Here is a 15,357-nt window from a genome sequence, read left to right on the forward strand (position 1 = left end):
ATGTTTAGAAGAGAAAAAAAAAAGCATTTAGATGGCATTGTGCGGTCTTTTATGTCTTTGATATCTGCTTCAACAGATTTTTGCAGAAGCTGGCAACAGACAGCGGCTCTTGGGATCGATAGCGCAGACTCTGGAGGATGGCTGGAGCTAAAACACCCACACACTCTTACCTCGAGAATGACCAGATGCCTGTGATGCCTCATTGGGTCAAAGGGAAAGACAGTGACATAAACAGAGTACAGTCAAGGTGGAAAAATCACAGAGAAATCACACGTTAGTGGAAGCATCGAGCCAAAAATGTACTTTAGTGAAAGTTAAACATATGCAAGTATTAATACTGTACGTACATTTTAATTAATTAAATTAAATCAATGTTGCGTTCGCCTGTGATAAGTTATCATATGTATTATTCTTTATTTAAACAGCTTTAAAACGTTAACATAGCTCCGATAAAGTGTGTGTTAATAATCCAACTGAAATAGCCTCAGATAACACATCCTTTCAGTCCTTAAACTCCCTTTATTTCACTCCTCTTCCAAACACGCCATTTTAGTGTCTATGCAAATGAGCTACCACCAAGCCACACCCCACCAGCTGCATTGAGAAACAAGCCAGGGGAGAGTATCTTCTTATATGAGGTCACATTAGGGGAGAATCTAATTGGTAATCTAAAATTAATTTTGAAACCCCAACCGATTCAAAAATGGAAAAAAAAAATACAAAAAAGTAGTAAGCATATTCCTTTTTTTTTGCACACACAAAACACATCCATCTGAATGTCTAAAAGCCTTTTGCATAATACGTAATATGTATAAATTTTGCATAATATGTCCACTTTTAGCTATTAGTAAATGCTTTATATCATAAAGCAACTAGACTGTTTTGCTAAAAACATAATTTAACCTGTAAATTTTCTAAGTAAAATATCATGTATATATGCAACATTTATGATTAGCAACAATCTGACATGCTACGCAATTTTGTTAGCTATTGCAATTCATGGTATCCTGCAAAGGAAACATGCTAACTTTAAAAAAAAAAAAAAAAAAAAGGGGCAAACTTACATGCTTTTTTCAAATTCCACACTACGATCTTGGGTCTTGTTCATATTCAAGCTTACATGTAAAGTTGTAGTGCTAACTACACTGTGTAGCATGAAAAGGTCATTGTAGATATCAAACTGACACAATTCCTCTTTTGTTTTTATTTTGTCTTATTTTCTTAATTTGTTACTAAACTGAAATAATTGGATAAGAAGAGTTAAAAAAAAATTAGGAAATGAAGAAATGATGCATTGGAGCGTCAAACATTTTCTGACACTTATGCTGATTGTTTTGTTGTTGTTGGTACGCTCAAACACTTACAGTTTCCATAAATTTATCTCTGTAAGACATTTTGTAATCATTTAACTGTAAAGAGATTAGTTATCTTGAGCTGGAATGCCTGTTCAGAAGGTCATGGGCTAGGATGAGCTTGCTTGTGGTGTGTCATCGCCACACTACAAGCAAGCTACATTTCTCAGGTGACACCCATCAAAGCATGCCACGCTGCTGGGAATCGTAATAAATTGCATTTTCTGCGCTCCAACATGCAAAAAAGGTTGTGATCGACAACTAAACCCAATACCCAAGATTTAAACCTTTGCATTTAACATGCTTGGTGCATGACTAGGATGTTTAATGAATTGAAATTAATGTAGGGAATTAAAAACTTGTGAACAGGAACGACTTGGGATATGTCGTTCCCGTTCACAGAGCACCCACACTAGGACACGAGGGATTGCGTGGCTTAGGCGCATCAATCTCCTGACATGGCATGTAAAGCTTTAAAGGATTAATGCAAAGTACAAGTTACCAACAGCAGACATTATGGAAGGTGACATGCTAACCTTGTGGTGGGATCGATAGCTTTGTGTGGCTCAAAAAAAAAAAAAAGAATGGCATGACTGGTAGCAGTCAGCGTATAAGATTTTTTTTTCATGCATGTGCAGGACCAGTGTGAGCTCTCTGTTACAGGCCAGGGTAGGGAACATCAGCATGAGCCTGTGGAAGCGATCAGCAGTTACCTAACTGGGTCATACGCTTGGCCGAATAGCTCCAAGAGCCAGCCGAGGCTCATGACAGAGGCAAGTAGATACGTGGCCTTGGAGTCAGCGAACACCAGCGCTGTCATGGGCACTGATTGATTGCGGCAAGGGTCGTGTCGCTTTGAAACACCTAACATAAGCCACCCCAGCTGATCCAAAACGTGCCAACACAACTGCGGCCCCCCGAGCGGTGAGATGACTTACAAAGGCAAACATTCATACATCCACGCATGTGCTCGTCTGTTCCAAATGACACTAATGTGCATTTTACTGTCATGTTTGCATGAGTGATGGAGCTACAGCTTAGCATCGGACCACGCACATGCTAACTTCTCACTCACAAGTTGAGTGCACTTTTAGCGAATGGCAAAGATGATTATATCTAGATTAGAATAGCCGATGTTTAAATGGCGAAGACTAATCAGTGTGATTGTGGACATGAACATTTATGAAAATGTTACTAATATATTTAAAGCCATATTTTTTTGTCCAGTCTTATTAAACTGATAAGTGCTAACTACGCTGACTAGCCCTAAATTTGTTTGCATAAATTTGAGCTGCATGGAGAAAACCAATCTTCATCTTTGCACACGTGTATGTTAATGTACACTTTGGATTCATTTTCTACATTCTACAACAATACTGTTTTTTTTTTTTAGGTAATTAAGTAACAATTACCTAATTCATTAATAAATTCATTTTATTTATTGCTTTAATGATTTATTGTTTTATTTATGGAGACAAATAATGCTAAAAATGCACTAACATAACACATATGGCGTTAGCTAATTAAGTAACAGCAACAGTCGAATGTTATTTTAAGACACGGTCAAAGGTCAGCTGATCTGGAAAAGTTCTTGCGGGAAACCCATCAAGCACCATGATGAAACTGGCTCTCACGAAGACCTTCCCAGGAAAGCAAGACCAAAACTTACCTCTGCTGCAGAGGAGACGTTCATTTACCAGCCTCAGAAATCACCAATTAACAAACAGCACCTCAGATTAGAGGCGTTATGAAGGATTTATAGGGCGTAAGTAGCAGAAACAATTTAATATCAGTTCAAATAAGATTATTGCATATTTTGGACGCCTTCAGCGTTTTACAATTTCGAAAGTAAAAAAAATCAGAGAATTAGAAGGCGTGTCCAAACCTTTCACTGGTAGTGAATGTGTAAACGTGTTTGAATATATCTAAATTAGCCACTTAATTAAGCCTTAAAATCAAAGTGGACACGAATTCAGGTTGAACGTATGATTGCCTTGTGGAGGACAAATTTCTATTCTATTTAAGGACAATGCACTGCTGTTCAACTCACATGTCCAAGCATGAGCCGACCTCAATATGAAAAAAAGTGTACAGGTCCTTTATGATGTGTATCACAGCGCGGATTCTGCTGAAAGGTCTGAGCTTCTGAGAAACCGCAGGCCAAGCACCACCCCCACCTCAAAGTGGACCATTAGTTCATTTTAAATTTATCACTACCTGACAGATAGCGTTTATGTTAGGGCACACGTCTTATAAATGAGTCCTTTGCCCTTTGCATCTATATGGTAGACATTTTAGGTGGCACCATAAGTGTCATCAAGGTAGTCGATGAAAATATACAATGATACCAGATCATTTTTTTAACTGATACCGATATGTTTTAAATGGGGAAAAGATTTAGGACAAGTATGTTACCGTGCCAAAAAGGACATGTAGGTCTGTCCTACTGTTTGAGAATACGGTTTTTATCTACAGCACAAACCAATGAGATATGATTCATGGTGATATATAAAATACATTTTATAATTGGAACTAGGTCATAAAGATGCACAAGGACTGGATGTTGTGAGGCAGGATGAGCTTTAGACCTTAAGCTTCGTGATTGATGGTCACTTTCAAAGCCAAGAAACACAATGATCTGCATCCGAAAGTTTTTATGAGCGCTGTGGATTTATATTAACACCGCTCGCAAAATTTACAGCAGCGATTTTTCACAGTCTGAGGACCAAGCCAGTTTGACTTTTTGCTGATTTCCTGCTCAATGTCAGCGCAGATTCTTCTCAGAGGTGAACTTAGGCAAAGCGCTCGTGCAACAGACCATGAAAAACAGTTACGCATATGTTAAGCGTGAGCGATTTTAACCCAGAGATTATTCCTATAAAAATTACAGGAAGCATATGCCAAAAAAACAGGATGATATAGATGTTAATTTTTATGGTTCGCTCTTATTAACACCTGCAGTGTCCCTGGAGTCATCACTCATGGTTTTATTTAACGATAGTTTTGTCACCCTTCACGGGTGCCAGATATGTCTCTGTACAAAGCTTGTCTCTTTTTTTAAAGCCTTGCATCATGAAGATGTCAACACTATTAATCTGAAACTAAAATAATCCCCTGCATTGGCTTAACTTTAGATTGGATGCTGTAATGCTGCAAAGGTGCCGCAGTAATCCTGATGTTTCTTTGCATGTGGAACCCTGTCTAGAACAAATAGTAATATGATACTTATAACCAGAGGATGATTCAAATCCAATCAAGTGGCTTTTTGTTGTCATTTCAACCATGTACCGATGACACAGTAGGCTGCAGGTGCAGGTGCACGTTTACAAGAGACTGCGCCTTGGACGTGTGTAAATGTGTGTATAAACAGTGTGTGATTCTGTAAAGAGTAAAGAAAAGTCAAGCACTGCCAAGTACATTGTTCTAATATGGGAATGTATTGCAAACTGATATTATAATATAATAACTGATGCTGTAAGCAGCAAAATATATATATAAGTTAGTGTAGTGCTGCTTTAGTGGGGTGATGTTAGAGATCTGGATTGACTGAAATATCCATAGGGTTCAGGCACAGAGGGATGTGTTCATGTCGAAAATACTTTGAGGGTCCTTTTTGTCCAGAAAGGTAAGGGCCAGGTGGAGGATATACTTGAACTGCTGCTGAGGTTCCAGTGAGGGGAGAGCAGGATCTTGATGTGCCTTATGACAACCTTTTCAAAGCAATTCATGGAGATGAAGAGGTATTAGTGTGACTGGTGGTCTTGATGCACCATGGAATGTTGGAAGGTGTTGAAAATATTCATAAGAATGTCTGCTGGTGTCTGCACATCCACTGTTCACTCAAAATATACAGTACAAGTCCTTTTTCCCAGTGCCAGATGTTGTCCAGCAGCCTTCTGTGGATTGACTCTGGATACCGTATTTGATCACTGGGAGGAGTGGTGGTCTTCCTTGCAGCCACACTGGTCTACACCCAAAACCAAACTTAGATATTGTTCAATCTGGAAGGGCGTCATTACTATCACAGTCAGATAATATTTTCCTGAAGCAATGTTTATTGGTCCTGCAGCTTTCACAGATTAGAAGTTGAACAGTTTAGATGTTATTCATCTATTGGTTTCTTTAATAACAATTGTCTTCTGGTTATGGTTGAGGTGGATCAGGAGCCTATCCCAAGAACATCAGTTGTGAACAAAGAACACAATCTGGCACATCACAGAGTACTATATATTACACCTAGTGGAGTAAAGTAGAGTATTCAGTAGTTCCCCTACTGACATGTGTGGGATGGGGAAAACTGAACAATGTGGAAGAAACCTACAGATCTATGGACACAGCATACACCAAAAAAAACCATAAACAACTCTACTAGACGAATAAACTGAAAATGCAGAAATGATATTGCATGTCAAAACTTCTCCAAGACCCCAAAACACCTGCAGACCCTTAGTGGGTGATAACCAGTGAGATAACCTTTAAACCAAGAACAGCGTGGCATCATACCGTACTATTACTAACTGAAACTTGTGGGGTTTTTTTGCGCACTTGCAAATTTTCATGAAGTTTCATGAACACTTGTTTTGCTCTAAATTCATTTCAGACCTGCCGAGACTAAAATCTGTGTTTCTTTGGTACAGAGTTTTAACTGAAAAAAGTTTCTGAGAGATGAGAGGAGGGAGGAAATGTGGTAACCTGAAGGAAACCCACACAGTTATAGGGAGAAAACATGGCAACAGTAACTTTTCCCCTAAGAAATGCACTATTAATCTATTACCCTAGAATCTATGGTTCATCTTCCAAATGGAAAACAGAGGAAACAATGACCTGCCTAAATGGCTTCAAGTGGCCATCATAGTGAATGAGTTTACTTTAAAATTACCTTGAAATTTAATATTAAACAATTGGCCTCTTAGAGTTGCTCAGTCTATAGACGCTTTCCATTCTTCTTTTTCATGAAAAAATAACTACTAAGGAGAAGTAGAAGTTTAAATGCAGCCAAACTCACCTCTGGAAATATGGAAGATATGGAATACATGAAAATTAAGCTGACTTGACTAAAATTAACCAGAATTAGGCCTGAAGCTACCACCCTGCAGTTCAACATTGTTTTATCTGACTGAGTAATTTGATAGGACGAGAGGCATTCCACCAGTGGATAAATCCACTGGGCCAATTTAACTATATGTATCCCACCACGTCACGGGTGTTCTATTAACCATTATTGGTCTGCGGCAGCATGGGTGAAAGTAGGTCAGTATAGTCTGCAGTACAGGTAAGACGGGAAAGCAGCTGCCTACCCACATTCAAACCCAGTTACAGAAGAACTTTCAGCAAGAAAACACATCTGATAATGTTAAGCCATCTTTAACACTTTGCCCCTTAGTAATCGCTGAATATCAGCATGGCTGTGATATCTACAGGACATGGGCTGTGCCCTTCTGCCTCTGACTGCATCGAAGCCATGCTGATGTCCCGAACAACAGCACTCCCCCTCATGTGATATTGCTCAATTTAAAAATTTTAATCAATACCCACTGACCAATCGGAACGAAAGAATTCAACAGCGCTGTGTCTAGAAGCGTGAACCAAGTGTTGAACTTACAGCTGTACGCAGCTGTTAATGTTTAAGATATGAAAAAGACACACATAGTGAAAGAATGTAACACCTCAGAAGAGCTGGAAAGCCGTCAGTGAGCTGATATGCATTCTAAAGCATTACCAGTAACAAGGCCGCCTTAATTGCTGTTGTCCAGCTCATGTGTTGTTTTTCAATAGGGGCTTACGCAGGGTGTCTTGATTTATGAAGGCATGCATGACATTTATTTATATACAGAGAACGGCTCGTGAGTAGTCCGGCTTCGTATGCACACAAGGGTGATGTCATTCAAAATCCTGAATCCTGTGTTACTTAGTATAAGACAAGAAGAGTTAAAGTGACACAACAATGAGTCAACAAATAAAAAATAAATAAATAAATAAATAATAATAATAATAATATATATATATATATATATATATATATATATACTGTATATATATGCATAGAGCTTATTTATGTCATACAGAGATATCTTAGCAATGGATTCAATTTGGTTTTGAAAGTCAGTACAGAGTTTAGGTAGTCATTTTGGGATTTCCCACATTTTATTGCAGTGGCCAGGGTATTTTTACAGAAAGAGTTACGGTGGTTGAACCTTAAAGGTCTTTTCTCACAAGTTAAACCTCAGGTATGGTTCAATATGATAAACACAGAGAACAAATGTGTGCCTTCAATATGAGAAAAACAATAAATAAAATACCACCTCATTTACAAAATAACATAATAAAACTAAGTGAACTGGTAACCAAGAGTTAGCCTTGCTGAAAATCGTCCCTGGTTGAGCTGGTTAAACTGGTAGACTATCTTGCCAGGTATAATTTATCAGCATTCTTCCATTTTAAATACTTTTTCCTTACAAAATTAAACAACATGCGAGAAACTGTAAAGCAAAGTCTGTGGAGAGATCAGCATTTGTAAAATGAGACAGTGGAATATACTGCTAGAAACAGCAGATTCTAGAAGTATGTGCGAATACAACAAAAAGCCAGTTAGAAAATCTCAGTCATTTATTTTGGGGGATTTCCTGCCAGTTTTCTTACTAAATTAATCATGGCTAACACATGCTTTGTCTGCCAATTCCCACGCTAACACCTGCTTCATCTTATTAAACATCCGCCTATTGTTTTTTACAGAACATACTTATGAACATACTTGGAGAAAAGTGCTATCTGTCGTATTCAATGAAAATGAGCTTACAGATGACCATGATTGGCCAAAATCTTAAACAATTTTTTATTACTTTGAACAAGTGATGAGAAAGAATGAGAAAGAAAAGATGCGACCAGCTCAGTTTGCCTGTAAACTGTTTTCAGGTTAAATCTTCAATTTTTATACCTTTATGTTTGCTCATTTTTACAAATTACAAAACAATTTATAATAGAAATAAAAAAATATATATTTAATAAATGAATAAAGAAAAGAAAAAGAAATCTGCTAAAAAGTCTACACTTTTCAAAAGTCATTAGAAACGATGTCTGGGAGTAAATGAAAGATCATCTCTGGTATAATTTATTAGCATTCTTCCATTTTAAATACTTTTTCCTTTCAAAAGGAAACAACGTGCGAGAAAATTTAAAGCAAAATCTGTGGAGAGATCAGCATTTTACAGCTCAGCATACAACCTATAGGTAACATTCAGGATAAAGTGGCATTTCAAGATAGCTAACTATGAAGCTTGAAATAGTTATGAACTAGCATTAACTAGCTAGATAGGTAGCAAAAAAAATAAACCAAGGTACTGAAACCAAAACAGCATTAGCTTATCTCACTTAATGTAAAATGCATTAATGTGTGGTTCAGATAAAGAGCCAGTATATTATTATTATTACAGTGAAACCTCAGCATGCCCTCCTTCGAGTTTCCCCTTAAGAATGGAAATTTAGCAAGAAACCTGCATCGGCATATGAAACATTTTGGGATACGAACGAGCGAACAAACCAAAGTAAACGCCGGCTAGGTGGCGCATACGTCTGGGAGCCCGCGATACCACCGTGGCCTTCGGCATGCACTCAAAGCTATGTCATTTTTCACACGTTTTTTTAAATATTGTTAATATTTTGGAATGGATTACCTGCATTTACAATATTTCTTGGAAAAATTCAAAATACAGTATATTCAAAATATCAAAATACAAATTGTCACCTTAAGAACTAAGTCATTTACTTGATGCTAGTAGGAGTATTTTTCTGTGATTTGTAATAATTCTTTCACCAGGGAACCACGGGAAGCACAAACATAAATGAAAGAACAATAAGATTGGGCAGACTGAATGCTCAAAGAACATCAGGAACTGCAATGCATCTACTTGCCACAAGGTAGCGAACACTGCACAGTAAACAATATCTATCAATATTTTTCAGTACCATTTTAGTTTGTGTTGTGCACTGAACATGACCAAGGAATGCATCTAAAAATAAAGCGGTTGAGTTTACAACGGGTTATGACAAGAAAAAGTATTTATTAAAACATCTTAAAGCTTTGAGTCACTTTTAAAGGGTTCTTTAAATAATTTAAAGATTTGTTTTTTAGACTTTCCTGTTACTCTGAAAAGTCACAGACTTAAACTTTTTTTAGATAGATACACTACATTGCCAAAAGTACGTGGACAGCTCACATGTGCATTTCTGAATGCCGAATTACAGATTTATTTCCACTTTGCTGTCATGATCTCCACTCTTCCGGATCAGGAAGGCAAGGCTGTTTGGGTGGAGTTGTGTTCATTTATACGCAAGAGCATTAATGAGATCAGGTTCTGATGTAGGGATGTCGAGAAAGTCCCAGTTCATCCCAAAGGTTATGGTTCAGTGGAGCGGAGCTCAGTCAGGGCTTCCACACCAACTTTCACAAATAATATTTCCATAGAGCTCGCTTTGCGCACTTTGTGTCATGCTGGAGCAGGTAATTCCAGTGAGGGGAAACTGTAATGCTACAGTGTTCAAGATATCCTATCTTATTGTGTGCTTCCAACTTTGTAATGTGTCCACATACTTTTAGGTTTCCAGTGTATATTCTGTACATACAATTACATAAGTGTATAAAAAGAATGACAAATACACTCATATTTTTTTTATCTGGCAACTAAGCACAACTTCAACATATTAAATAAATGTTAAAATAATAGATAAACCAGTCTCTTATTTAGGTGATAAAGCTCTGAGCATCAGCCCACTACTCAGTCCACTGGGCATCAGCCCACTACTCAAAAAACATTTCTTTTTAAATAAACAACATGCTGTGTCCTGTGTTCCTGTGCAGATATGGGTCCCATCACTCAACATCACACTTACTCATGTCTTACTCAACACTGGACCGGTTCTAAAAAAATAAAAAAATAAAAAACGAAAACAGAAACACTCATTACAACAAAGGATTTATTAAATCCGTTGTGAGATGTAAATCGCAGCCTTACAGCCGGCCTGTATTAGAGTCTTCAAAACTAAATATCCAGGAACCTGGGGGAAACAAAAACAACAAAGAAAAGCATTAGAGACAGAACATCTGGTTTGGTTGGTCTGTTTTATATGTGTAATCTATTTGACACGTTATGTAAAAAGTTTTGAGGAATAGTTCTACAGGTTTCCTAAATTGCTTTTTTGTCTTTCATTTTCAGTCCAGGCCCTGAGCAGTTTTTTCGAGGAATGTTTTTTTTTTTGTTAAGCCACACAGTGACCAATTAATTATTCAAGCACCTAAAAAAAGCATTTAACTTGACTAAGGCATAAACCAGTGAGAAACAGGTGCAGATGATGAGAGGAGATCAGGTGATTAGTATACTGCTGATGCTGAATGCTGTGGTGAGTGGTTGGAATAGATCAGAGGGGAGATGAGGTCGCTGCTGAGGTTGTTACATAAACAACCAATTTAAAAAACTATTTTTAGGCACTTTGCACCCTTTCACAGTAAACCATTTGTTCCCTTTTCTTTAATCCAAACACTTTAATGTAATATGAAGAAATGAGGTGTATCTCAAGACTTTTATACAGTACTGCACTTTTTTATTACATAATACAGTACAAAATATTGCATTCAAGATATTTACAATTACCTTATACATATTTAAACGCACATCCAAAGTAGTTTGCAAGAACTAAAAATTAATAAATTAATTTTTTTAATGATTAAAAAAAAAACAAGATTCAAATTTTAAATTACTTCGTTAAGAATTTATGATTTCAGTGGATCATAGAAAATGTTAATTTACAGCGGTCAGTATTCTCAAGGTTTATATGCTTTGCATTTGAATTGGATTCTGTATCACTTGTCAATCACAATTACCAAAATTAATAAACATGAACATACTGTATTTCCTTATTATTAATTTGCTCCACGGTTGTTAAGTTACTCTTAGATTGTGCATCCTATAATAGGGCTTCTGTCAATACAGAAAAGTTTTTTTTTTTTTTTGGAAAAAGTGTAAATCTTAACTATTTAAAAAAATTCATTATGGGGATTGAGATGAAATACTGAAGGCATGTTTTAAGTAGTGTGACTGACCGATTCGGCGTCATGCTCCAGCCCGGTGTCGTGGTGTTCCAGCTCATCGTCTCGAAACTCTTTAATGAGCTGACGAAGTTAAAAACAGGCCAATGACATGGTTATTAAAGGTTGCAATAACAAATATACATACATGGCAACTTTTAAAAGTGAACAGACTCCGAGGTGTGCGCTAGACAAAGCTGCACTTTTAAAGGGTGCGATTTTAGTCTTACACTCACACTCAGATATTTTAATCCAAAATTTCTTACATTTCACTTAACCAAAGAACTATTTTACCATGTGTGATTTTTGTCTGTCGTGCCCAAATCCTACAGTCTAAACCTGGCCTTGGAGATTTTGTGCCATACCTGCAATAACTCCTCATATCTCTCGGGTTCTGTCTCCATTAGCGTTCGGATTTGGCTGTTGTAGTGTTCAGAGATGCTCTCCTCTACCGCAACGGTGCACGCCATTGCTACCTTTTTCCCCAGAAGTGCTGTAGAGGCTCCTTCAAACACACCCACACACACATGAATTATACTAAATGATACATTCACAGCACAAAAAATTTCATTATTCAAGGGGCGTTCAAGTCAACCCAGGACTTTTGATTGTACAAAATTTAAAAAAAAACTTCCTTTATTTCTCTAAATAATACCCTGCTACATTCCCTTATCCCAGTGTTTTACTAGTGTTGGATATGATCACGACAAAGTTTTATCAGTACACTGGAGCCATGATCGGACTGCTTCACATCTGAAACGCTAGGCTTTGCAGTGCGCTTCAATCCTCCTCCAACCGGGATTGTCATTAATGGACATACAGCCTTTGTAAAAAAAACATTTGCACTGTTCTGATGTTTTACTGCGGCTAAGAGTCTCATCACTGTATGTACTTGAAGTCATCAGTAAACGATTGGATTTACACCTTCATTGACCAGAAATTTGTTCCAGTTTCACTTGAATGCCTCTCATTTTTAATTAAAGAATATTATTACACTATTAGAGCTTTTAAACACATTATTAACTGAGCTATATTTAATTTTTTATTTTTTTAAATTATCAAAACCTTTTTTTAGGAGAATTTTCTTATTAGATCGCATATACAAATGCATACAAAAATAAATAAAACTTTTGCATTAGCAAGGGAGAATATCTAGCGAGTGAAAATAGGCAAATACTTATTTGTACTAGATACCTTTATGAAGTAATTCTAATGACAGACAAAAGATTATTAAGCCAACTTCTGCATACATTTTCTGGAGGATCTTGAACTTGCCATTAAGCAAATTAAGCAAAATTATATTCTATATAATGATCTTGTAATAAGAAACATTAGATGAATTCAACTTTAAAATTAAAATGTTATAATGTTATAATATGTTTATTGGGGTTTGACATTCGTTAGACATCCTTGTTAATGACTGGCATACTGTAAAAGCAGAATTTAACTCAGATTGTGCTGCCTGCTCTTATTTAAAGCTTTTAAGACACATCAGTAGGCACAACTACACCTACTAACTTTATGTAAATAAAAAAGACACTTGGGATATGCTGTTATACGTAAATAATCAGCGGCAGAATGGTGTAATGAAGTGGTATTAGTGTGACCAACGGAAATTTATTATTTTCCCATAACAGCAAACTTTGATTTGTTTTAGTCCTCTTATATCAAAGAAATTTGCCAGCAATCATTGTTTACTTAAAAAAAAAATCTTACATGTAATATATTTACAGCTAAAGCTAATTTTGCATGATTTCACTGACAAAGTTACTTCCTGTTATCACTTCTGTTACAGCAGCTGAGTGAAGCTCCTGATGTACAGATGTTGGTATGTTTCTTAAGCAGTGTATAACTTGATTGTGAACATTTTCATACAATTAGTCAATACTTCATTTTCATATCCAAGTCAAACATCACCCACCATTTTACCGTCCTAATAGTTATGGACTGAGATGCAAGTTCAAATTCAAACTGCTTAGACACGGAATCATTTATAAGTTAGAAACAAACCTACCGAGCAAAAACCCTGCAACATTCCACACAGGCAGCATGATTGTTGGTCGCACACGGTTCTCCCCTAAGATCTCATTAAACTTCTCCAAATGCATCTTTTCTTGGTCCCACATGTACTGCGAATGACAGGATTTGGTGTCATTTAATGTTTGAACATCAAACAGTAAAAAAGTATTATCTTAAAATCACATGCTGGTTTAGAGTTTCCGCCTTTGATTGAAGTTATATTTTTAATAAATAATCCCTGATTGGTAATGGTATTAATACACTGCCTGTGATAACCTGGTTTATCATTCAGTCGATTCATGTCGTCAGATTAATACATTCTATTGCCACATAACATTGCTGAGTCTAGACCTGAACAACTGAAGCAACCCCAGATCATAACACTGTCTCCAGAGGCTTGTACAGTGGACACTATGCATGATGGGTGCATCGCTTCATGCGCTTCCCTTCTTATCCCAGCGCTGTGGAATAGAATCAAACTGGACTCATCAGACCACATGCCATTTTTCTAATTCTCCTAAGTCTAATCTTTATCTTCCTCTTCGTTCTCCTGTGCATAACCATTTAAACCTGTTTAATACCTGGATAAGAGGGCCTGTTTGAGTTCTTCCCAAAACAGCCATCTGTCCAGCATAGATGCGATTGGCCCCGTATTCTCCGGCGTGGTCCACTCGCAGCATGCTGTCCAGCAGGGCTTTCTCCTCCTTGTCCCGGGGAGGAGGAAGAGTACTGTACTTTTTACATAACAGGGAGCTGTTTACTGGAATAAACACAGACCATAAGGTTACACATGAGAACACACATGACATACAGCACTCATATCACATGGGTCAACACACACACACACACACACATGGAGACTGGTGCCATGTTTCTTCAGAGGTCAAGTCAAGCATATGACATACATAAGGAACAAGAAACCACACTTGTTATGAGAAATAAAATGACTGACCATGAACCTGAAGCTCTGCTAATTGCTAAAGTATTGTATTCAAACAGTGTCAGTCCTAACACACTTAACAACTCATGTTTGACAATTACCTCGTTTAAGAACAGTCGGAACATAAAAAACACGCCCTAAAACGCAGTTTGTAGCTCCCTGCATCACTACCAGGACGTTATAATAATATACGATATAATACTAATGAAAAGAAAGCAAAGAAACACTTAAAGTCCCCAAGCTCCGTTAAGCAAAGGTTGTATTTGCACTGTTTTGTCGCTTTTTAGATGACGCAATCACTGCGCGCCGTCCTAAAACGGGGGCGCTTTTTGTGTTGTTGTTCTTCCGCCGCTTCTCTGGGCAATCTCTGTTTTTACACTTAACCTGGTTTTACTGCATTTCTACCAGCCAAAACCTTACCATGGTTAAGATATCATTCGTATAATATAATTGTGATTTTATATGCTTTATGTTTTTTTATTTAATGTTTTCCAATGCAAAAGAGCAATATTTTTAGTGCCGATAGGTGGCAGCATTGTACAGGTTGGAGCTCCTGTAACGCCAACAACGACCGCATGGGGGCCTCTGTTTTTTTAATATATACATAAGGCCTGCAGTAATGGTGCATGTGCAGTAGGCTATCAAAACTTTGTACAGTTTATAAGCTGGCACATAACTGCTCATAACTTCTGCTCAACATTTTTTATTTAATTCAGGGTTAACTGCAGGTTTTATTTAAGTTTAACCTCAGAACTGACAAAGTTTCATTACATTCTGTCCAGCTAGTTTTGTGCGATATGACAAAATCAGGCTGGACAGACAGACAGACAGACATACAGACATAACATTTTCTGAGACTAGTTGCAGGTCCTCCAATGTATGAAAAGTAATGATATCATTGAAAGAGTGAGTTCTGACCAATTTACAAACAAAACATTCGTTTTATTTATTTATATTTAAAAAAATCT

The 15,357-nt window shown here is 37.0% G+C and overlaps 1 protein-coding gene across 2 annotated transcripts; it reads right to left on the reverse strand.

The window, feature by feature from the left end:
- Positions 1 to 9,535: 9,535 nt before the first annotated feature.
- Positions 9,536 to 14,669, reverse strand: coq7 (coenzyme Q7 homolog, ubiquinone (yeast)). Of its 2 annotated transcripts, XM_053497578.1 has the most exons (7): positions 14,491 to 14,669; positions 14,031 to 14,209; positions 13,445 to 13,559; positions 11,796 to 11,935; positions 11,446 to 11,514; positions 10,361 to 10,403; positions 9,536 to 10,266 (listed from the first exon to the last, which is right to left on the reverse strand). In XM_053497578.1, coding segments are annotated over exons 1-7 (612 nt in total). In that variant the 5' UTR covers positions 14,555 to 14,669; the 3' UTR covers positions 9,536 to 10,264. The 2 variants fall into 2 exon arrangements, with proteins under 2 accessions (XP_053353553.1, XP_053353551.1); XM_053497576.1 differs by having other exon boundaries at positions 9,536 to 10,403.
- Positions 14,670 to 15,357: the final 688 nt, after the last annotated feature.

The sequence above is a fragment of the Clarias gariepinus genome, chromosome 6 (genome assembly GCF_024256425.1).
Source record: "Clarias gariepinus isolate MV-2021 ecotype Netherlands chromosome 6, CGAR_prim_01v2, whole genome shotgun sequence".
In the NCBI taxonomy this organism is placed as follows: domain Eukaryota; kingdom Metazoa; phylum Chordata; class Actinopteri; order Siluriformes; family Clariidae; genus Clarias; species Clarias gariepinus.

Coding starts and splice junctions, on each gene's coding strand:
- coq7 (XM_053497576.1), bottom strand. CDS start 14,554: ATGCAGGGAGCTACAAACTGCGTTTTAGGGCGTGTTTTTTATGTTCCG. Junction 11,515..11,795: donor GATATGAGGAGTTATTGCAG/GTATGGCACAAA, acceptor TAACTTCGTCAG/CTCATTAAAGAGTTTCGAGA. Junction 10,404..11,445: donor TGGAGCATGACGCCGAATCG/GTCAGTCACACT, acceptor TGTTTCCCCCAG/GTTCCTGGATATTTAGTTTT.